Source organism: Panulirus ornatus, chromosome 11 (assembly GCF_036320965.1).
Source record: "Panulirus ornatus isolate Po-2019 chromosome 11, ASM3632096v1, whole genome shotgun sequence".
NCBI lineage: Eukaryota > Metazoa > Arthropoda > Malacostraca > Decapoda > Palinuridae > Panulirus > Panulirus ornatus.
Window position 1 is genome coordinate 3,498,871 of NC_092234.1, and position 25,362 is coordinate 3,524,232.

Consider the following 25,362-nt stretch of genomic DNA (forward strand, 5'->3'; position numbering starts at 1 on the left):
CATTAGTTCATGCTTTGTATAAGTTGTAATTGTGGTCTTTTGGTAGATATTTTATTTGCTTACCACAGTAGTTTGTAAGTTCTGACTAGGGCTTTGGCATTTCTTTATGATGAAACACAGGTATGGGATGTTTCTCAGAGATGGGTGTCAATTTTAAGATAAACACATCTAATCACCTCTTCACTGCAATGTGGAACACCTTGTACCTGTAAGCTGGAGAATAAGATTTTCACATTTTGTTGAACATATTTGATAATGTATATATTTGTATCATTGACATGGAAATTTTGTCGCATTGATTGGAGATAATTAATAAGAGATGCCTTGGATTACAGTGTTGAGTTGCCTAATACTATAGGGCATACCTAAGATTCTTAAGAGCTGCAGGATATCTGACATATTGATATACTTCTTTGTTGTGCTTCCTGACAGCCTTGAGATGCAGCTTTCAATTTATGTTATTGTATTATTTCCTCCTAAACAGATGTTTTGAGTCTCAAGCATTGCAATGCTTTTTATTTTTTCACAGATAAGACTTCAGCAAAGTTTCGCCAGGCACTTGCCCGGGTAAACTGGGACTCCAGACTGACTCAGTGGCTCCATTCCATTCTTCTCCAGCACCTCAGTCTCCCATACCTGGCAGCCTACCTGGACATTCTGCAGGTTAGTACTAGTTGGTTCAAAATGTGATTAATGCAAGTAGAAACACTCATTATAAGATGAAGGAAAGACTGTTGGGTATAGATGGATAAGTGATCTTGGTCAGTATTATTTATTCATAATTATTATTACACTTAACCACTGTTTCCCATGTCAGTGAGGTAGCGCAAGGAAACAGACGAAGAATGGCCCAACCACATATATACACATTTTCTTTCTTTTCTTTCATACTATTCGCCATTTCCCGCATTAGCGAGGTTGTGTGAAGAACAGAGGACTGGGCCTTTGAGGGAATATCCTCACCTGGCCCCCTTCTCTGTTCCTTCTTTTGGAAAATTAAAAAAAAAAAAAAATGAGAGGGGAGGATTTCCAGCCCCCCGCTCCATTCCCTTTTAGTCGCCTTCTACGACACGCAGGGAATACGTGGGAAGTATATATATATATGTATATATATATATATACTGGAATGTATCACAATTTTGCACATATATATACATAAATGCACATATACATACATATACATAACATATACATACATATGCATACACAGACACACACATATATACACATTTATATATTCATATTTGCTGTCTTCATCCATTCCCATCACTATCCCACCCCACAGGAATTATCCCCCCAATACCCCCCCACCCCCACCCCAGCGGGGGCTGGAAATCCTTCTCCAGTTTTGCTTTTCATAAAGAGGGAACAGAAAAGGGGGCCAAATGAGGATTTTCCCTCTTAAGGCTGTCCTATGTTCTTAACACTGCCTTGCTAACGCAGGAAATGGCAAATATGTACAAAAAAAATTCCATTTCAACATTTTTGAAGTTCTGTGCTTGGGTACATAACATATTGTGGCCATCAGTAGAATTTTTGATGTATTACCTGTCTGAAAAAATACTGCTGTTATTTTTATTTTCCTCCAAAGGTACTAGGCTTGTTAGTTTGTTGATTATGTATAGAAAGTATTTTGAGGTAACTCATGACCTGCTTCTAGCATGAGCTTAGTTGTATATAGAATGAGTGACTGTAAAGGATAACTGTGATGCTTGGTTTTATTTGTATCTTCGAGCTGACATGTTATTCATGTAGATTCTTGAACCAAAAATTTCTGTGTTTAATAAACATATATTATCACAGCTGGATGTGATGTAATTTCTTTGTTTATTTCTTCCTCTACAGACATTGAAATCAAAGATCCCAACATTGATAGACAAGATGGTATCCCTGAGTAGTACTCACCGAGGTGCTAGTGTGGAGGCTCTCAACTTATTGCTGAAGCGTCCATGGGACCCAGCAGTACCTTCATTAAATCACCATAAGCCGGTAAAGATGGTAACTCACATTTGATAAAGCATGGAACAGGGAGATGATTTGTTTTGGTATGTGTAAATGAAGATAGATGTGTGTAGGGGTATGTTTGCCCTTACTTGCGACTACCGTAATGTAGTGGTTAGCATTCCTGAGCATGATGCATTCATGTGCCACCCAGGGTCAGGCACATAGGTTCGAATCCTAGTTGTGGCAGTTGATCTACAGTCAACATGATACAGACAAAGATCTGTACATATAAAGCGTTACTGAGATAACGTTGATTTGGGTCTCAGTTGCCTGTGGCGTCTCTCCTAACATTAGAACATAGAAAATGTGTACATATGAATCGTTACTGAGATAACGTTGATTAAGGCCTCAGTTGCCTGTGGCGTCTCTCCTAACATTAGAATAAAGAAAAAGAGAAGAATGGATGACTAATAATATTATGCTGGAGCCTGAGATAATGTTGATTAGGGCCTCAGTTGCCTGTGGCGTCTCTCCTAACATTAGAGCAAAGAAAAAGAGAAGGATGGATGACTAATAACATTTTGCTGGAGCCTGGGAATTTCATACTCATTACCTTCTTAAGGATGGAGGTTCATTATCAAAATCAAACTAACTTGTAGAATGCTGTGATTCATAGGTCAACATAGCAAGGCCCCAGTTATGGATGCCATCTCTTGAAGGTGCCTCTTCATTCACTGCTTAAAGTAATATGCGTAGTCATTGAATAAGATGATTATTGTTATTAACTTTTGGCTGTGGTTGCCCTTTGAAGAATGGCTGTAAGTAAAGTAAAAGATGTTTCCTTTTTTCCATTCTTTGTTCATGCATTTGGCCATATTTACACTGCATCTATTGTTGGTTTTCCTGCTGTTCTCAGACACATCTCCCCCCCCCCCCCACTACTTATGCCACATCTGGCTGAGAGTAACAGTGTAGCAAGCCTACCATAAGGAACTGAGTGTCCCTTCCGTTTTACTGCCCAGTGGGTTTAGAGCTGTGGGCCCTAGCTCTGCAAGATTTACTCTGAAAAAATTTGCATGTACACACTTGATCCACTGTATAAGAATGAGGAAGGAGTCAGACATGAAAATTGATAATGTATCTTTTTTCTACTTGAAGAATGTGTGGAAGTCGAGAACATTATCTCGGAAAGCAAAAATGGGTATGTTTGAAGGAATAGTGGTTCCAACAATGTTGTATGGTTGCGAGGTGTGGGCTATGGATAGAGTTGTGCGCAGGAGGATGGATGTGCTGGAAATGAGATGTTTGAGGACAATGTGTGGTGTGAGGTGGTTTGATCGAGTGAGTAACGTAAGGGTAAGAGAGATGTGTGGAAATAAAAAGAGCGTGGTTGAGAGAGCAGAAGAGGGTGTTTTGAAGTGGTTTGGGCACATGGAGAGAATGAGTGAGGAAAGATTGACCAAGAGGATATATGTGTCGGAGGTGGAGGGAACGAGGAGAAGAGGGAGACCAAATTGGAGGTGGAAAGATGGAGTGAAAAAGATCTTGTGTGATCGGGGCCTGAACATGCAGGAGGGTGAAAGGAGGGCAAGGAATAGAGTGATTTGGAGCGATGTGGTATACCGGGGTTGACGTGCTGTCAGTGGATTGAATCAAGGCATGTGAAGCGTCTGGGGTAAACCATGGAAAGCTGTGTAGGTGTGTATATTTGCGTGTGTGGACGTATGTATATACATGTGTATGGGGGGGGGGTTGGGCCATTTCTTTCGTCTGTTTCCTTGCGCTACCTCGCAAACGCGGGAGACAGCGACAAAGTATAAAAAAAAAAAAAAAATCTTTTTTCTACTTTTATTTGTCATGAGTCAACCATCAGTTTCAGTATACACATATCAGCATTTTATATCTTGTAATGCAGTGCAATGTTAGATTGCATTTTACAAAACAATTAGTGTGTTTATTCATGTGAAAATGGAAATGAATCATGCTTATGTATTGTGTAATTCATTATTAAAGAAAAAAAGGGGGCCTGAATTGTCAGAATTCTTGTTTCATCCCTACATTGATGACTGTCTTGAACATGCACTGTTGTACAAATTGCTGTTACATACCTTTAACTCGGAATAAATGATATTCTCCTATTTTGCATGTAATGTTGATGCCTCTGTTAACATTATTCTCTTTCACCTCTTATGACAGCGGAAATTGGATGGTTCAGTTATAATTGTGCAGGTGCCTAGTGGTCCTCCCTCCAATATTCCTCAGGCACCTCGTAGAATACGCTTCTTCAATGCTCAACTGCAGCACATGGCCAAGACCGTTCCTGTTATGATTACACCAGGTACACTTGTTCATCAAACACTTTTTGTCCTCTGGGCTGGGGAAGGTGACAATGAGTGTTTTGAAGGATGTAAGTTCAGGTGTATGTTACATCACATGGATATTTGCTATGCAGAACAGTCCAATGGATATTGATGGTCTGTTTAGTGTGATTGTATGTCTGTAGGGTATCATTATTACCGCATGAATTCAATATGACCAGTATTTGGACAGATGGCTTTTCATGAATGTTATGTTTGGGGCTCAGCACTGGGTAACCCGACTTGACCTTATCCAGCCTAGTAATTGGACAAAATGTCCTCATTAAAATTCATGGAAATAGAATTTATGATAAACTAAGGAATAAGTATCCATACGTGTTTAAAACCTAGAATCGTCAGGATTTTACAAGTGTCACGGAGAATATGAAAAGTCCTTGGCACATGTATACTCTGTATTTTAAGAGGTCATTCTTTATACCTCACCCACACGTGGACTACAGCATTTTATCCTCAAATGTACCATGAGTCCTTGTCACACATAGCACCAGGCAACACAACTCACACAGCTCATTCTTCATAAATGTAAATTTTCCTGCATTGAACACTGTGTGCTAGCCCTGCGTTTTGGCAGAATGGTAGGAGCGATAGATAAAAGTAGTAGATAGGAACATTTAGGCAGGAACATTAGGTAGAGGAAATGGTTAGGAACAGTAAGCATGAGCGATAGGTGGAATTAGTCAGAAGGAACATTAGGTTGAAGCCCAAGCAAATACTGTGCTAGAGTTGCTCTCTACTAGTGACCTGTTCAGGGTGAGGCACTAAAGCCTAGGAAACTGGAATGGAGTTTTACTAGTTATGGAGACTTGCTGTGGCAACCCCCTCGAGGAAGTTTCAAGAGGGAACAGGCATCAGAGATATAGATGTGTAGATAGATAGATAGATTGATGATATTTATTTTTATTATTCATTCATTTATTATACTTTGTCGCTGTCTCCCACATTAGCGAGGTAGCGCAAGGAAACAGAGGAAAGAATGGCCCAACCCACCCACATCACATGTATATACATACATGTCCACACACGCACATATACATACCTATACATCTCAACGTATACATATATATACACACAGACATATACATATATACACATGTACATAATTCATACTGTCTGCCCTTATTCATTCCCTTCACCACCCTGCCACACATGAAATGACAACCCCTTCCCCCTGCATGTGCATGAGGTAGCGCTAGGAAAAGACAACAAAGGCCACATTTGTTCACACTCAGTCTCTAGCTGTCATGTATAACGCACCGAAACCACAGCTCCCTTTCCACATCCAGGCCCCACAAAACTTTCCATGGTTTACCCCAGACGCTTCACATGCCCTGTTTCAATCCATTGACAGCACGTCGACCCCGGTATACCACATCGTTCCAATTCACTCTATTCCTTGCACACCTTTCACCCTCCTGTATGTTCAGGCCCCGATCACTCAAAATCTTTTTCACTCCATCTTTCCATCTCCAATTTGGTCTCCCACTTCTCCTCGTTCCCTTCACCTCTGACACATATATCCTCTTTGTCAATCTTTCCTCACTCATTCTCTCCATGTTACCGAACCATTTCAAAACACCCTCTTCTGCTCTCTCAACCACACTTTTTTTTACCACACATCTCTCTTACCTTTACATAACTTACTCAATCAAACCACCTCACACCACATATTGTCCTCAGACATCTTATTTCCAGCACTTCCACCCTCCTCTGCACAACTCTATCCACAGCCCACACCTCGCAACCATATAACGTTGTTGGAACCATTACTCCTTCAAACATACCCATTTTTGCTTACCAAGACAACATTCTCGACTTCCACACATTTTTCAACACTCCCATAACTTTCACCCCCTCCCCAACCCTATGATTCACTTCCGCTTCAATGGTTCCATCCGCTGCCAAATCCACTCCCAGATATCTAAAAACTTCACTTCCTCCAGTTTTTCTCCATTCAAACTTACCTCCCAATTGACTTGTCCCTCAACCCTACTGTACCTAATAACCTTGCTCTTATTCACATTTACTCTCAGCTTTCTTCTTTCACACACTTTACCAAACTCTGCAGTTTCTCACCCGAATCAGCCACCAGTGCTGTATCATCAGCGAACAACAACTGACTCACTTCCCAAGCTCTCTCATCCACAACAGACTGCATACTTGCCCCTCTTTCCAAAACTCTTGCATTCACCTCCCTAACAACCCCATCCATAAACAAGTTAAACAACCACGGAGACATCACTCACCCCCTGCCGCAAACCGACATTCACTGAGAACCAGTCACTCTCCTCTCTTCCTACTCATACACATGCCTTACATCCTTGGTGAAAACTTTTCACTGCTTCTAGCGACTTAACTCCCACACCATATACTTTTAATACCTTCCACAAAGCATCTCTATCTATCAAATCTATCATATGCCTTCTCCAGATCCATAAATGCTGCATGCAAATCCATTTGTTTTTCTAAGTATTTCTCACATACATTCTTCAAAGCAAACACCTGATCCTCACATCCTCTACCACTTCTGAAACCACACTGCTCTTCCCCAATCTGATGCTCTGTACATGCCTATACCCTCTCATATAATTTCCCAGGAATGCTCAACAAACTTATACCTCTGTAATTTGAACACTCACCTTTATCCCCTTTGTCTTTGTACAATGGCACTATGCATGCATTCCGCCAATTCTCAGGCACTTTACCATGAACCATACATACATTGAATATCCTTACAAACCAGTCAACAACACATCATAAAAAATAAATCACCCCTTATGGAACCATGTTGCTGGTAGTAAGATTAGATGCTGTTATAAGCATTGTAAATATTTACTCATTAGTCCCATGGTATACAGTACTTCATCTGAGCTTTTGTAAGAGTTAGTTTGCAAGTAATATCTTAAATGTAGAATGCCCAAGAAACTTACATGTTGGAGTGCCTTTCTGTCCATTTGTGTTTGAATGTGAAAATTTATTTTTCACATAGTTAGGGAAAAGAAGAGAGCATTAGAGGAGGATAGTATGATCAAGATTAGAGAAATAGATTGTCTAGTGAATGGTTATGTGAGTTGGACATGTGTGAAAAATCATTGGAAAGATGCATGGATGAAAGTACATCAGTATGTTGATAGGATGGTAAAGGAGATATTGCTAATGGTAGGAGAAGAAAAAGTTCACAGAGATTGACCTGTTGGAAGCTTGAATTATTCAGATGAGGGTGCCAGAGAAATGATTGTCGTGTGCAATAGAGACATCATGTGTGATAGTAGGGATGTGAATGAATAAGTTAACCTGCTTTGGTAATCTTGCATAAGTGGAGAATGAACAATTAAGAAGAGCTCTGGTAGTGTGGAAGACAATAGAATGCTAGACATAAGTTTGGGGTACCTGTGAGTGAACTGAGAAGTTATATGCACCTAAACCATCCTTTCCATATTGAAATAAGAGTTACAGATAATAGATGAATTAAAATGCATGTATGCAGGTAACTGTGTTATCTAACCACAGACTTGAAAGTGGTAAAATGAACTTCACTTATACAAGATTATTTTCTTAAACAAGATTATATTTTGCTTTACTAACAGAGAGTAATGATGCAAGTACCGTCCTGGAACAGATCCTGACAGAAGTGCGTGCCCGTGTGGTAGAATGCAAGAGCCAATACCCCAACAGCCCTGTAGTGCTCTTGGGCTGGGGCATTGGTGCTGTTATTGCTTGCCATGTGAGTAATACAAATGTGTGCGTATTATCAGTACTCACATTTTTAATTCCCCATTGTTTTCAGAGGAATATCTCTTTTAGAACAATGAGAAAAGCTGAACCACAACTATTAAAGTGAAATTTTCCTTCTCAGCTTCACATTGATTTGTCCAAGTGATCTTGAAGAGACCTCAACAACTGATTGATTGAATGTATCCTGAAGCAAAAGGTTGTTTCAAAGGAGACAGATGTATTGTAGATGTGTTCTTTCTTTCCATGAAAAACATGCATAGCACATAGCACTCTGTAGTTTGATATAGAAGTATTCACCTTCACTAGTTGTAAGATTAAGAGTGGTGTAAAACCAGGCTGTGTCCATAAGTTGGTACTCCTTGGTAAATTTTTAGTTTATCAGCTAAACTGTCAGTACAGATACATGATCAGTCTGTTTGTACACATACAGTGTACACAAAGAACCTTGTCCCCACCCACATATATTCAAAGGCTATGTCACACTTTCAGTTTAGTACTTTATCATCTCTCCTTTGGCCTTTATTACCAGCTGCATATTCCTGTGCATGGAACTGGCAAGGTTCTTCAAGTATCATGGGTCCATGTTTTGGGTCCACAGGGTCTTGATCTGAATGAGGTGAGGCATTGCAGGAAGTAGACACATTATTGTACATTCTAGCATCCACTGTGATTAGAAATGACAGAAGTACACACATTTTCTTGCTTTTAGGCAAGAATTCAGATTTTCAGTGCCTTAAAAAGGTAATAATCAACGATTTTGAAGCACAGATGGAAGGAATGCAGCACCCAGAATAGAAATTCCCAGAGTGAAGTGGCAGCTAGTAAGAGTAAAGAAAGAATATCCTTCCTCAGAGATAGCTTGAGGTATACAGGTGGGTTGCTGGTGCTATGTTTGAAACACTTGTTTAAGTAAAGAGATGTAAGATAATTTCACCGTGCGAGCATCATATTCTTTTACTGAATATACCTGAACTCTGTATTGCCTTAGAAAATACATAGGGGCGGACAAGGCCTTTGTGAATACTGCAGGTTGATGGCAAGCAATATAGTATTGCTTGACTAAAAGCCAAGCCTAAACTACACCTTTTCCTGTTTTGGAACTTTTGTTCTCAGATGATAAACTCCTGCCCACAGTAACAGAGAGCTACAGTAGCTTATGGATCTTGTTACATTAGTTTTGATTATACAGCTATTTTAACAGTGCACATTTCAGAAAATTCTTCTGTGTCCAAAAGAATGTACTTGTATAAGATACAGATATAGGAAAAGTATGATTATCTAAGAATGAACCTGTGTAGGATACAGATATGGGAAAGTGTGATTATATGATTTCCAGGTGTCCAAGTATTTCAGCAATTTGTCATTCCAGAATCACTCAAATGTGTTAACTACCACTAACAGTTATCTGTCAGTAGTCCAAGTTTCTGTGTTTGGACTGCTAGATAAAACTTGTTCACCTTTTTGTGAGTTGGGCATGAGAGGTGCTGCTCATCATACATCATTCATGACTCATGTTTATATTATATGTCAGGAGTCCTTTCCCTCATTTTTTAGGGGCTGCTTCAATCAGTATTGGACTTAGTCTGAAAATTTGTCATCCCTTTACTGTGTCAGTTAAAGATAATCCAAGCACATTGACAAATATATTGAGAAGCAAAAATATATGATGTTAACACATGGTCCAGAATTTTGCACATTGCCCACCCACTCAAGGTCCAGCCTGTCACAGCGCTTGCCCGTCCACTAATGGCTGATCTAAGAAATGTTTATACTTTTTGAGATAATGCATTGTGATTGGCATAAAAGTACCAGTTTTCTTATTAAAATGATCTTGAATAGTTTTTATTCAACATGTCATCAGTGAATATTTATGGAAAATATATAATTCTACATGAAATTGCAAGTTAAAAAACAGTCTTTTTCATACATATTCACCATTTCCCACATCACTGAGGTAGTGTTAAGAACAGTGGACTGAGCCTTAGAGGTAATATCCTCACTTGGCCCCATTCTCTGTTCCTTTTTTTGGAAAATAAAAAATGGAAGGGGAGGATTTCCAGCCCCCCACTCCCACCCCTTTAAGTCGCCTTCTACAATATGCAGGAAATGTGTGGGAAGTATTCTTTCTCCCCTCTGTAGCTTTAGATTTATTAAGGTCGTGAGTTTACAGAAATATAAAGAGAAATCATGCTGAAGTAAGCGTTTATGAATACATAATTATAAAGATAAAAATCATGCCGGAACAAGAAGGTAATGAACAAATTAGGAAGATAGAAGGATGAGATTAGCAGGGAGGGTGTTATGGGGATGTGGCTCGCTGCCATACATATGAGCAAAACTGTTCTTATATGGTTTTTGCATGGTATATAAACAGTAGTGATAGACATTTACAATGAAATTTTTATGACTTGGAATCTATGTGCAATTTGTATACGAAACTTTTAGAGTAAAAGTTCAGCTGAAAACGAACTATAAAATGCAGTGAGAGTGGGAGCTTTGGATTAAACAATGCTGTGAGTTTAACTTTCTTCACCTAAGCCTGTGTTACAAGACATCAAGAAACACGGATGTCTTTGTTTGGTGAGCATATTTACAAAATACTGCATTGCAAAATTGATTTCATTTAGATTTTTCAGTTTTATTTGCATGAATACAGTATTGTGAAAAAAAATTTTTTGGTATCTGCTTTTTCCATTCATCTGACTTGCCATAGGTTCTAGTGTGGTTATGTAATTGGGCTTTTAATACGATAAATTTTGAGATAAATTCAGATGTTGAAAGATAAGAATATCTAATTTGTATTACATTTGTAATTTCATTTGACCACTTTATCTTTGAGAAACTTCAGTAATGTATCTTGTAGGTGTTTCTAGGCAGTTGTTACAAAACAGTTTTTGAAAGTGGCATTGAAGAATGAAAGATAATATAGCATATGTCTTGTTACATATATGTGTGATGTCCATTTCTTTCAACAGTAAAATGAGTCATGTTTGACAGCAGACAAGATTATTACAATGAAACAGACTCATGTCTCAGACAGAGCTTCAAAGACTCAGAGAAACACTGAGAGTGACCAAGTTTGAGATAGAGGTCTGAATTAATATTGCAGTAGGTTTAAGAATTCATATATATATGAAGACATATAAGCCTCATGATGACATACTAGTTTGTATTTCTCAAGATACCCAAATATTTATTTAAGGAAGGCATTGCAGCCTCTTTTTTTTTTTTTTTTCAAATAATACCTTATTGTTATTTTAGGTGTAAGTGAAAAAGAATTTTCTTTGAGCTTCATTTTCTCATGTTTATTTACCCTCCTAGGAACGTTAGATAGTAGCATTAGGTAGAAGTAGTCGGCTGGAACATTAGGCAGGAGCCCCTGAAAACACTGTGCTGGAGTTGCTCTCTGCCAAAGACCTATTAAAAGTGAAGGAGTAAAGGATAAGAAGTGGCATGAGTTCACCAGTTGTGAAGACTTTTGATTTTGCCAACCCCTTGAGAGTGTTCCCAAAGGGAACAGGCATCAGAGATATAGATAGATACAGATATGCACCCTTTAATACCCTGATACAAGTAAGATTGACTCCACCATGCATACTTTGTGCTCTTCCGAACAGCAGTATCATGAAAAGTATGATCTTGGAAACAGAGCAGCATACAACAGCAAATGATAACTCTCTTGACTGTGCTCCTTTGTGTTGTAAATGAATTCTGCTGCTGTCTTCCAGATTTGCTAACAGCTTATTTTTGGATGAAAAGCAAAGTGTTTTTATAGGGAAGGTAGCTGTTACTTTTGACAGACACATTTTTGTAATCCCTCCCCAAGAATACAAGAAAGAAAATTAAGGTTCATTGGTGTGTGTTACTTTTCCCAACATTAATCTACTGCATTACTATCACCAGCAAACCTCACCTATCTGAAGAATGAATGATTTTTTGAATAGGTGTCAATGCTTGAGACAGTGACAGCCAACATTTGCCTTGGGTTCCCTATGATGGGCGCATCTGGAAAGCGTGGGGAGGCTGATGATCCTCTCCTTGATTGCCGAACACCAACTCTGTTCATCATTGGTGAAAAGGCCGCAAATGTTAGGTAAGTGCATCTAGTAATAAAACTGATGGTGGGGCTGGCTGCAAGCGTGTAGCTTTATTCAGATTTTTAAGTCTCAAAACATCTAAATACTTCATGCTACTGATATTCAGATACTCAGGAATGTGTCTCTGCCCATTACTCCATATTCAGATAACTGTCATTTCCATCGTCCTCAGTGTTACTACAGATGGTTTTCTCTGTATCTGTTTTGCCTAACCTCTTTTAGTTTGCTTTATACCTTTTCAATATTCACTGTCCCCACATACCCATACTGCCACAGCATTTCATCCATTACCATAGGGACCATTTTCCCTGTAGTCAAGTGTATTGGCAGTTTTTACACTTCCATACTGTGTTTTCTCTCATTCTAGTTGTTTTTGAATCTGTTGCTCTCTTTCCTTGTGAACCTCATTATTATTTTTTTAAGTGTGATTTGGGGCTCATTTTTATCCCGTGACACATACACGTAAAGAGGAAGGTAATTTCTTCTTTCCATAAGCCCAGGATTTTGATAGATTACTTTTAAAACAGATGGAGATGCAAAAAGATTCACACCAGTAGCATGAAAAAGCATCTCATTTGAATATATTTTATACTGTTGCTCCCATGGATCTATCAGTTGCCACTTCCACTCTCAGGAACATAAGGTACTCCATTCTAAGAGGTCCTCCCCATTTAAACTTAAGCACAAACTATCCTGCCTTTACTGTATGCTGGACCAAGATTACCTTACTTTTGTTCATAGAGATTGCAACTCAAGCTGTTTCACATACAAACAATAACTGTTTCACCTCCTTACTTCTTGACACCTTACTCCCCAGTACTCTTGCAATTACCTCCCTCACCACCCCATCCGTGAAGAGGTTAAGCAGCCATAGAGACATCACACATCCTTGACACAGACCTACTTTTAGTGGAAGTCATTCATGCTCCTTCTTCCTTAATTTCACACATGCTTTTTTCTTCTAGTAAGAAAAGAAAAAGAAAGCAGCACTTAGATACTTTCCCCTTCACATATTTGCACCAAATATTACTAGGTATCTCTGTTATACCTTTATGTATTTTCCATGTACCCTAGATGTATTTATAGAGCCCTCCTCATGTTATCTCTGTTGGGTCTATCATGCCACAGTGTTCTTCCCCAAGCAGGAGCTTTGTACATTTCACCCTCCTCTCAATACCATTTTCCCTTACACCTTACCAGGTACTGTATACTCAACTGGGAGGTAGGGTTGGTTGGCCGCTACCAAACTAGGAGTTATATTACCAGTACTCCCCACATGGATATTGTGATTGTTAGTGACAGCTGTTAAGCCAGTGCCTCAGTGATTTTCAAGTTGCACTCCTCTGACCTAGGTGGCTGATTTTTATCTTTTCTGCATCACCCACACATGGACTGCTGGCATTCTGTCCACAAGCTTACAATCTCTCCTTGTCACACCTAACATAACAGCACTAAACTCACACAACTCATTCTTCGTAACTCTAGATTTTCCAGTGTTGAGCATTGTGCGATAGCCCTGCCTTTTGGCAAATTGGTTGGAGCAATAGATAGAAGTAGTAGATAAGATCAGTAGACAAAAGCATTAGATAGAAAGTTTAGTTGGAAGTAGTTGGTAGAATTTGGTGGAAGTAGAGGTTGGAACATCAGATCAACACATTAGTTAGTAGTAGTTGATAAGAGCATTAGGTAGGAGCCTGTGAAAACACTGTGCTAGAGTTGCCCTGTTAAGGGTGAGGCACTAAAGGCTAAGGAGGAGCACTGGAGATCACCAGTTATGGAGACTCTTTTGCTTTGGCCATCCCCATGAGGGAGTTTCCAAAAGAGATACAGAAAATATACTCAAGCTCACCTTTGTTTGCCATTTCTCACAACATGAGGGAACACCAGGAACAGATGAAAGGCCTGCTATGCTTTTATTCTGTCTTCGCTTGTCATGTATAATGCACTGAAACCAAAGCCCCTAGTTCCACAGCCAAACCTGTCCGTATTTTCTTTGGACCACTTTTTTTTTGCCCAGGTTCAGCCCATTGTCAGCAAGTTACCCACTATATAAACAATCCCCTCATTTTGCTCAATCTCAAGCTTACCTGACACCCTCCTGCATCACTCTATCCTTCCTTTTATCTTAGTATCCCCCTTCTCCTTGTTCCCTCCATTTCTGATATGTATATCATCTGTACTGTGAACATTCATCCCCTTGCCTTTTTACATGGGCATTTTACTTGCATTCTGCTGGTCTTCAGGCATATCTGGAAAAACTGATCTCAATTCCTTTCACTTCTAATGCTTTACCACACTTTATCTTGTGCAGGGCTTTCACCAACACCATTTTTTTTTTTTTCATATGATTTGGTATGACTCTGTATGCCATCTTGGTCTATTGCTTATGTTGTTGATGCATTGCTAAATGTCGAGGATGGTTTTACGAAGCTTTACTGTGCCATTGTTTTTGGTTTGAAATGTAATTCATTTGTCAAATAATATTTGGACAAAACTTGAAATGCAATACGTACACTCAGTTTGCCCTATCTAGGTTCAGAAAAAAGTTTCCCTAAGATAAAGATTTTTATTTCTGTTTTCAACCATAATCTTTTCCTTTTTTGATATCTCAACCTCAACCTTAAAAATTTCTTCATTCCCTTCGAATGCTGTATTTTTGACCATACTTAGTTTCTATATTTCTCCTTACTTTTAAAAGGGTATTTCATGAATGCTAATTGCTGTTAAATTTTAGTAGAAAATGATGGTCTTTTTATTTTTTTATGTAATTGGCAGTTCCTTGCATTGACTGTATGCCATCATACCATGATTAATGAGGTATTTTCTTTAGGTGAGGAAAAAGGATTGGTCATTCAAAATCTATACATTTTTTTAATTCTTTAGTTCCTGAAAAAAAATTTGTTTACTTTTCCCTCAGTGTGGACGATATTGAAGACCTGCGCGTGCATCTGCGTGTTGAGACTGGATTGGTGGTTGTTGGAGGGGCTGACTCACACCTTCGTCTTTCATGTCAGAAACGACACTTTGAGGGTGTCACTCAGTCTATGGTTGATAGATGCATAGTGGTAAATTTCTTTTACTTTTTTTTTTCCCGCTGTCTCCCGCATTTGCGAGGTAGCGCAAGGAAACAGACGAAAGAAATGGCCCAACCCACCCCCATACACATGTATATACATACGTCCACACACGCAAATATACATACCTACACAGCTTTCCATGGTTTACCCCAGATGCTTCACATGCCCTGATTCAATCCACTGACAGCACGTCAACCCCGGTATACCACATCGATCCAATTCACTCTATTCCTTGCCCTCCTTTCACCCTCCTGCATGTTCAGGCCCCGATCACACAAAATCTTTTTCACTCCATCTTTCCACCTCCAATTTGGTCTCCCACTTCTCCTCGTTCCCTCCACCTCCGACACATATATCCTCTTGGTCAATCTTTCCTCACTCATTCTCTCCATGTGCCCAAACCATTTCAAAACACCCTTTTCTGCTCTCTCAACCACACTCTTTTTATTTCCACACATCTCTCTTACCCTTACGTTACTTACTCGATCAAACCACCTCACACCACACATTGTCCTCAAACATCTCATTTTCAGCACATCCATCCTCCTGCGCACAACTCTATCCATAGCCCACGCCTCGCAACCATACAACATTGTTGGAACCACTATTCCTTCAAACATACCCATTTTTGCTTTCCGAGATAATGTTCTCGACTTCCACACATTCTTCAAGGCTCCCAGGATTTTCGCCCCCTCCCCCACCCTATGATCCACTTCCGCTTCCATGGTTCCATCCGCTGCCAGATCCACTCCCAGATATCTAAAACACTTTACTTCCTCCAGTTTTTCTCCATTCAAACTTACCTCCCAATTGACTTGACCCTCAACCCTACTGTACCTAATTACCTTGCTCTTATTCACATTTACTCTTAACTTTCTTCTTTCACACACTCTACCAAACTCAGTCACCAGCTTCTGCAGTTTCTCACATGAATCAGCCACCAACGCTGTATCATCAGCGAACAACAACTGACTCACTTCCCAAGCTCTCTCATCCCCAACAGACTTCATACTTGCCCCTTTTTCCAAAACTCTTGCATTCACCTTTTATATGTAGATGAATATGTATACTCACATGTTTATGTACTGACAATGTTAAGCCAGTGATGACCAATCTTGGTCTTACGTTCCCAAGAACTTCAAGGCATAGCTGCATTTATATCCTGAGCATTTTATTTGCTCAAGCTTTTTACTATTTCTCGCAGTAAGATATTTCATGATCTGTCAGTACATTTTCCAGTATGTAGATCAGTTTTTATTCTGTTAGGCTGCCAGTATTCTTCATTTCAAAGAAATATGTATTTTATTTATAACATCTTGCTACTTTGAAAATTAGAAAGTAGTCATTGCATCCCCCTTATCCTTCTTTCTTAGGTTAGGAGATTTGATTATTATTTGTCTTTTTTTTCATATTTAGTTCCTGCATCATCTTTAAAGGATATCACTATGCAAATATTAACAGTTATGGGTCGTCATCAAATGGAAACCAAAGTGATGTATATGTATCTTCCCTGTTGAGAGTCTTTCAGGTTTAATACATTTTCTTTTATACTTTCAGTTTGTTGCCATGTATAGAGTATCATATATCTTTCTCTTCTTTGCAGGTTTTAGTTTCTTTCAGCCTTTCATGGTAGTCCATATGTTCCATCCCCTCAATTTTACACATGAAGGGTCTCTGAATTTTTATTTCTAATTGTTTCGTCGTTGACTGTACAACAGTGGCGTTGAATTGTTTTTTCTATGTACATTAAACATGTTTATCTGCAGGTTTCTATTTCTTGTAGAAAATGTTTTCAAAATCATACCATTCATCTCTTGATTTGAAAGCACTTTCTTCTCAATATGCTCTTTGAAATCTAGTTTTTCATTTATGTTACTCAGATCTTTTATATTTGTCCCACCTTCTTTAATTTTCCTTGTTGGGTCTTTGTATGTTACCATTAATGAATCCTTCCTTTACCCATAACTTCTTTGCTCAGATATTTTTTTCATACATATTCGCCATTTTCTGCATTAGCAAGGTAGCTTTAAGAACAGAGAACTGAGCCTAAGAGGGAAAATCCTTACTAGGCCCTGTTCTCTGTTACTTCTTTTGGAAAAGTAAAAACTGGAGGGGAGGATTTTAAGCCCCCCACTCGCTCCCCTTTTAGTTGCCTTTTACGACAAGCAGGGAATACGTGGGAAGTTTTCTTTCTCCCCTAACCCCAGATATATCTTTATCAAATTCCAATTAGTTCACTCTTACTCATTTGTGAATTATGCCTTTTTGCATACCCAGCTGGTCAGTTTCTGATCCAGTCATACTGCTTACTGTGGTCTCATTGATTATTCACTTACAAGTACCTGCTGCAAGACTTAAACAAAATGGCAGGGTTAGTGCAAAGCATTTATCACTCATCTTGCAAGATGTACAAGTATTTTCTTCACTGCTCCCACCTGCATTACAAAATTATCAATTCTTGGTTCTTCTGGGACTGATTTCAACCATATGTCAAGTTTACTTTTAAATGTTTCTGTAATTCCACATATGTTTCAAATTTCTCCTGACAGTACCTTGAATATTGAATAATTGTCCTGTCTTTCTAGTTGGGCTGTCATATTTTATCTAATATATTTTTGGTATGTTCAAGTTATTCTTGAAGAGAGAAATACATCAGTAAATGGGAAGACAGTGTAGAGTATGAAGTAAGTAGAACATTGAAACACTTTAAGAATGCTGGAGGTTTAGAGTGAGTACTGAGTGACATGGTGAAGAATGGAGATGAAATTGCTGTGTATTAGACCCGAAGAGTGTGTGAAAGCATGAAAAGTGTTTGGTTGCTTAACGAAAGGAAGAAGGCAGCAGTTGTTAAATTGTTCCATTCTACAAAGGAGACGGTTGTAAGAGTGATTGTAAGAATTATAGTTAGCAAGGTGTAAGGTAGGATAGAAAATGTGTTAAAATAACCTTGTGTGTGCATGTTCCATGCTGGTATAGTCAGGTGAAGCATATAGTGTGGTTCACTGAATTTGTAAAGGCACCTGAGAGCTGTTGTACTCTTCCCCACAGACAGTTTGTCCAGTATTTTTGTTTTCTTTGCCAGTATCATTACTTTCTGAGTTTTGGTCATATGGGGAGACTGACTAAGGGAATCTACATGTAAGAGTTTGTTTGTTTGTTAGATCATCAGAAGTCTACTTGCACCAACATGGGCCTTTGTCTGTTGGCAGCCCATTATGTCAGAGTTGGAAGGAGTAAGGGAGAAGAAAAAATTGAGAAGGAAATAGGAGATTGAATGATGGAGTGAAAGAGGTTTTGAGATATTGTGGCTTAAACATTCAGGAGGGTGAGAAGCATGCTTGGAATCTTGGAGTGATGTGCTGTATGACCATGAGGGGATGCTGTCCATAAGCTGAAAGAGGGCATATAAAGTGCTTAGGGGAAACCACAGATATAGTCTGTAGGGCTTGCCTATAGTTGGTGGGCTCTGATTTTGTTGCATCAAACATGACACCAAAGAGTGGATGTGAGGAGATGAGGCCTTTGCTTGCTTGTTCCTAGCATTTCCTTGCTAATGGGGGGAAATTATGAACAGGTATGAAAAAATCTCCAAGCATATTACAGGTATCTGATAAACCTACTTTGTTTTTTGCCATTTTTGTTGCTGCCTGGAGGAAATTTGCTAGTCTTTCAACAAAAAAAGTTTAAGAATCCATAGTTTTTACAGAAATTAAATAATGTTAGATTGCCCTTAAAGATGAGGATACCATGCCTATTGAGTGTCAGGGTCAAAGAGTGCAAATTTATTGGGTAATACCAAATTGCCCAACCACTGTAAATCCTCCATTTCTGTACTGCTTTTCCTTTTCTCCTTGAAACTCTTTGAGAGGTGGCATTCATTCCATGAATGAAATTGATACATTGCTATTTAGCTACGTCAAACTGAAATATGATATTGCATGTGATTCCTGGATATAATCAGTGGTTTAATTACATATACCGTGAGATGAACTCTAATTGAAGTTATGAAAAATTTGATCAAAATACTCGGTTTTCATTTTTTAAATCAAATGATTATTTGGAAACAGATTAGAGCTTACTTACCATCAAATGTATTTTCCATTTCTCAATATGGTTAATTTTTTCTGTTTTTTAGGATGAGATTGGTGACTTTTTGTGTCATCTGTTAAGTGAAAACAATGGAGGATGCAATACTTCATCTTACTCCACATGCCCATCCCAGACTCACCATGTTACATCCTCTGCTGTTTTTCCTCACACCTCCTTGTCATCATCTTTCACTAACCCCCTACCTCCCAAGTCTCAACGCAAGGAAGGAACAAGGAAGAGGAAGACCTCCACAGGGAGCTCCATGGATGGTTCTGCTCCCCCTTCACCGGCAAAAATCTCTCGGCCTAGTAAGGAAAAGATACAATCTGTTTTAGACAGCACAGTATATCATTGTCCTCAAATGCCAAGAATAACTATAAGGGTCACAGAATTATTGAACAATAAGGACACACCTTCGCACATATGCATGCACACATTATGTTGAGATGAAATTGTCATTACTGAATGTTTACAAAAGTTTGAAAGAGTTTGTACAAGAGTTGTGTGTACCAAATGTTTCAACCTACCACTTTGACCTAATGTTTTATACATAATGCTCTTGTCCAATGTTCCTACCTACTATTTGTATTTATTGTTCCTTCCATTCCACTAAAAGGCAGGGCTAGCGCTTTACACTCACCATAGGAAGATCTAGAGTTATGAAGAACGAGTTTGTGGGTTAAGCATTATCAAGTGTTATGTTTGACAAGGAGAGATTGTATGTTTGTGGACAGAATGCTGGCAGTCCATGTGTGGGTGAAGCAGAAAGAAAGGACAACTACCTGGATCAGAGGAGTGCTATTTGACAATCACTGAAGTGCTGGCTTACTATTCATATGTCAATAACCCTCCTGATACCCAGGTGGGTAATACCGGGAAGATACCTCCCTAGTCGGTGGCTGCCTTTCAGCTTCTACCTATGTATACAAATTTATGCACTACAACGTCCCCTTCACCAACAACTTATCACTCAAAACAGATAACAAATAGTGAATATGCCCTTGAAATACTGTTCATAAGAATAAAAGTAAACCACTCTGCAGCATAATCAACAGAGTTGCCCATCATGCTCACATCATACTTGAAGTGGCCATTCAAGGATTAAAGGCCATTTACAAACTCATTAGTAATTTCAAAGTGTGATCTGTGATATTTTTTTGCTCTGTTTTTAAGTTCTCTCTCCACTATCATAAAGATTCATTGATATGGTAGTTTTATCTAATCCATTTATACCCACAGCCAAGTCAGCCAGAGGGGCTTGGCTCCTCTTGGATGAGTGAACTTAGATTAATAGGACCGTTGAAAAGTAGATAGACAAAATACCGACAACCTTTGATAAGAGAAAGGGGTGAAGTGTTCATCATTTTTATTATAATTATTTTGTTTATTAGCCTCTCATATTAAGTTTAATAATTGTATTTTTAACCCATGTGTTTGTTTCGTTCCCATTATTTTTACATATTCAGAATGAGTATTTTGTTTATTGCATGTTGCATTATATTCAAGTAGACTGATTAATGTTAATATCCAAATTCAGGCATTTTCTGTTAGAACTTAAAGTTCAGGCAAGTATCTGCTTGACTCCCTATAGAATTTGGTCTCGTATACCTACATGGGTCACCTTTCATAAGTAACTGTACTTTATACAGTAAGGATAGTGAATGCAGTTAATAGTTTTTCTGTTCAATACGTAAAGTTTTATGTTTCATTTTTTTCATTCTATGACTCAGGTACTCCAATCAGCATGGGTGGAAGTAATGTCAAAATACCAGTGGGAGTATCAGCTCTCTCCTCCCCAGGTCTCACATATAGTGGGGGGGAGTCTGCCTTGACTACCCCTTCCTCCTCCCCTTATCCACCAAATGCTAATTCTACTCCTCTGAGTGACTGTGCTTCACTCTCCAACCCCAGCACACCCAGATCAGCAGGAGGTGGGTTATTTTGTTAAGCTCACTTACATCGAACCTCATCAATCTTAGACTCACAAAAGTATAGTAATTGTCATGCTTGATATCTGCCATATATCTCCTTACCACACTGGATATATAGTCTTCCATAGTACAGCATTGTTTTTTTTTGTACAAAACCCCTCTCATATTTAATGATCATAGCACATATCCACAATCTCCTAACTCTTTTTCAACCATACCTTTGGTTTTCTTTCACATCTGCTTGTACTTTTTGAACTCATATACTCTTTTTATTATGATTCTCTGCATAGTTCACTTCACAACTTCTTGGCATTCCATTTTTATTTACTAAGTAAACCACTTCTTTCACACTACATTATCTTTTTCTGTTTCCTTCATTACTCACTCTTTTTATTCCAAAATCCTTTCGAACTTCATATAAGATCAGTAAGTTTCTTGAACTCAGAAGAAAGCAGTGAATTCCTGTATGCCTGTTTCATGAAAATACAGTGTTAAGGACTACTGTTCTTTTTAACTAAAGTCACTTCACTTGGCTCGTATTACTTTTATTACTCTTTTTAAGAAACTCGCATGCAGTATCATTCATCCTTTCCACTTTCCCCGCACTTCATCTGCATGAAGCTTTCACTACCAACTCTTAGTTAACTAAAACGTTCACCAGATTCTGTGGCTCTGCATCCTGCCTTTTCCCCAGACTCTCTGCATTCATCACCCTATCATTTGACATATTCATCAGTCCTTCAGAACACTCTTTCCATTACTTTTTCATCTGTGTGTCCATTACTGTTTCTCTTTCTGCTTCCCCCACTGATTCTCCCATGACAGAGAGAAGGTATTTATGTACATGTAAGTGGTTTTGGAAATGAAATGTTTAAGGACAATTTTTGGTGTGAGATGTTTTGATTGGATAAAGATGAAAGGGTAAGAGAGTTTTGTGATAAAGAAAGGAGTGTAGGACTTAGAGCAAAAGAGAGTGTGCTGAAAAGGTTTGGTCATGTGAAAAGAATGAATGAAGAAAGGTTAACATGGAGGATATATTTGTCAGAAATGGAGAGAACAAGGAGAACAGAAAGACCAAATTAGAGATGGAAGGATGGAGAAAAAAATAATTTGAGTATTTGGTGCCTGAACATGCAGGATGGTGAAAGGCTTGCATGTGATACAGTGAACTGGAATGAAGTGGTATACTGGGATGGACATTCTGTCAGTGGACTCAACCAGGCCACGTGAAGAGTCCTAGATAAACCATAGAGAGGTCTATCTGGCCTGAATGTGGATAGGGAGCTGTGGTTTTGATGCATTGCACAAAACTAGAAATTGGATGTTATTGGATGACCTTGATTAGGGCTTCAGTTGCCCATGCCATTTCAACTAACAAATAAAAGAGGGACAAAAGTGAAAGGATATGTAAAATGGATTCATTATGTATAGATGTATGGATATAATTCATGAAAATCTATACTATGGCCAAAGTATATTTTGATATGGGATGTAAAGATGTGTAATATTTGTACATTAAAAGAGGGTACATAATATGTCATTTTGCCTTGGAACATAATGTGATTAGTAGGATAATATGATGGTGAAGGAAAGGGATACCCAGGGAATTAGTTATCCCTATCCTTTTTCCAGCCTGTAGGACTAGGATCGGAGACCTCAGTTGCGTGAAACTAATTTTCACCAGGGGTGTGTACTTTTTTTTTCATACATATTCGCCTTATCCCACATTAGCGAGGTAGCATTAAGAACAGAGGAGTGAGCCTTTAAGGGTATATCCTCACTTAGCCCACCTCTCCATTCCTTCTTTTGGAAAATGATGAATGGGAGGGGAGGATTTAACCAGCCCCTCCTCCTTTAGTCACCTTTTATGACATGCAGGGAGTATGTGGGAAGTATTCTTTCTCCCCTATCCCCAGGGATAAGGTGCATGCTTATGTGCACTTATTTGTGACATGAGAAAAGTTGCTAGGTTGTCAAGATAGGAAATTCACTTGGAGGAAGTCTTTTGTGAAGCTAGATGAAGTTGGATAGAATATCTGCATTGAATGCATTTTTATCCCTTTCACTGCAGGTACTCCACAAGCTTCCCCCAGCACCTCTCTCAGACGCAAGTACACACGAAAGGCTGAGTCTCGCCGCTATCCCAAGATGAGGAGCCTCACTGCTGATCTTTCTTCAGGCTTATCATCACTTTCTTCCACCCTAGCCTCACCCTTGTTGTCAACTGTGAGCTCCGGGGATGCCCTTGGAGCCAGTAGTGTGGATGACTCATCAACCAACCGGCATGGGGTGAGTGCTGAACTCGACATTAATTTTGTAGTTTTTATTTTGTTATGTCTTGAATTGACGATGAGGCTACAACATCACTGTAGCACTTGTTATTTCATGCACCTCTGTGACCAGAGCATATGATAGAAAGTGGCTACATTTTTGGCTAATGCTTGAACTTGATGGTTATCTGTTAGCATGCTCTTAATCTGACATCAGTACAACTATGTTCCAGTGCAGTTTTTTGGAGTTCCTGTTAATTTTTTTTATTCTCTCATTCATTCATTTCCCTCTGTGAATTTTAAAATCCCAACCTTTTCTTTTCCTTACAGAATATGTCTATATCATACTTTCTTGAATAGAATGACCATGTTGGTATGGAAAAGTGCTGAGTGGACAGTAAATGGCCTGTGCTGGTGGCAGGGATTTTTTATTCTGTCTATAACAAATAGATGTCAGTAGGAGCCTACTGACAACTGGAAAACATGTCATGCATATCATTCACCCCCAGCATGTCAGAGAGAGCACATATGGGTTGTTTGGGTTTGTTGGCCATATTGTAGTTACTTATAGAATAACAGTATCTTCGATGTATGTATAGTGTGAAGTCTCATCTCAAAAAATTATGACACTTATGATGTGATTAGTGTACACATGATAAAAACTTGCCAGGAAAAACCTTCTACATATCGTATATAGTCAAAGATCACCCTTGCTGCCATCCCTGTCCACTCAGCACCCTCTCACACTAGCATGGAGGAAAGGAACCTCATTTTTGAGGAATTTTCTCTAGTAAAGTGTAATATACTCTGAAAGGAAAAGAATTTTTGGATTTTTTATCACAGGGGAGGATGAACCAGTGAGAATATAGCTGTTGAGTGGATGAATCTATAGTCCTTGTTGATACAATTCAGAAAGCCTTAAATCTGATTAAATACATGCATGTACAAGTTAAGAGACAATTTTAAGTTGGTATGAGGTTTCAGGAGGACTCAGAGAAGAATCATATCTTTTTATAAGCAGGTCAAGAAAACCTTTGTATATGATCTGAAGACAGTGTTTGCGGGACAGTTTTCTTTGTGTGGTTGTAGGAGTTCTGTAAGGAATAAAGTTTTATATTATACTGCAAAATAGGCACCCTTGGGAGAAAAGGTATAGGTTTGAAGCATTTTTTAAGACAAATAGCTCAGTGTTACCTTTTCAAAACAAAATACTCTAAGGTAGCTTACTGCATGCCAAGGGTCAGCTTTAGGAACTTGAAAATTTGGAAGGTTATCAGATGGACATTTCGAATGTTAAAAAGGAGGCTTCATGCCATTGTCATTTGAGTTTGTGATATGCTGAGCCCAAACCTGTTTAGTAAAGAAATGTATTGTAGAAATAGGGTTCAAGAATGTAATAGATCCAACCAGTTTGTGCAAATATTAATTTTCCAGAAAGGAAAAAGAGAATTATTTTAGACCTTTCAGTTTTAAAAATGTTGATAAAATGATTATTCTGCATGATTGCATTGAAAAGTGTCCACATTACACTTCAGAATTAGATTTGTACTGTAAGCTTGGATTTGAAGGATGCATGCTGGTGAATTCCAGTTCTTGGTGCTATAAGTAGACAAGAAAACCTGGTGATGCAGAGCAACGCCTATTAGATAAGCACAATTCCACAGACATTGCCTGGTTAATGTTAACATTCTTAATAAGACTGCTGTCAGTTAGAAATGTGTTTTTAAAATATCTTAAAATTTTTCTAATTTTATTAGTGATGGGAGAATAATCTTAAGCTTAAGTTTCATAGGTTAGAGATGTTTTCCAGGAAGCAAGTTTCATCCTAATTGTGGAAAAATCTC

At 38.7% G+C, this 25,362-nt stretch overlaps 1 protein-coding gene across 6 annotated transcripts in view; it reads left to right on the top strand.

Annotated features, from left to right (window-relative positions):
* Rcd1 (Reduction in Cnn dots 1) overlaps positions 1–25,362 on the top strand; it is a 97,133-nt gene that overhangs the window by 16,419 nt on the left and 55,352 nt on the right. For all 6 annotated transcript variants that reach the window (XM_071666386.1, XM_071666385.1, XM_071666388.1 and 3 more), the window contains exons 7-15: positions 530–663; positions 1,846–1,989; positions 4,141–4,282; positions 7,907–8,043; positions 11,999–12,147; positions 15,069–15,216; positions 19,364–19,625; positions 21,048–21,248; positions 23,320–23,537. In XM_071666386.1, coding sequence (XP_071522487.1) covers positions 530–663; positions 1,846–1,989; positions 4,141–4,282; positions 7,907–8,043; positions 11,999–12,147; positions 15,069–15,216; positions 19,364–19,625; positions 21,048–21,248; positions 23,320–23,537 — 1,535 coding nt within the window. The remainder of the gene's footprint in view (positions 1–529; positions 664–1,845; positions 1,990–4,140; positions 4,283–7,906; positions 8,044–11,998; positions 12,148–15,068; positions 15,217–19,363; positions 19,626–21,047; positions 21,249–23,319; positions 23,538–25,362) is intronic.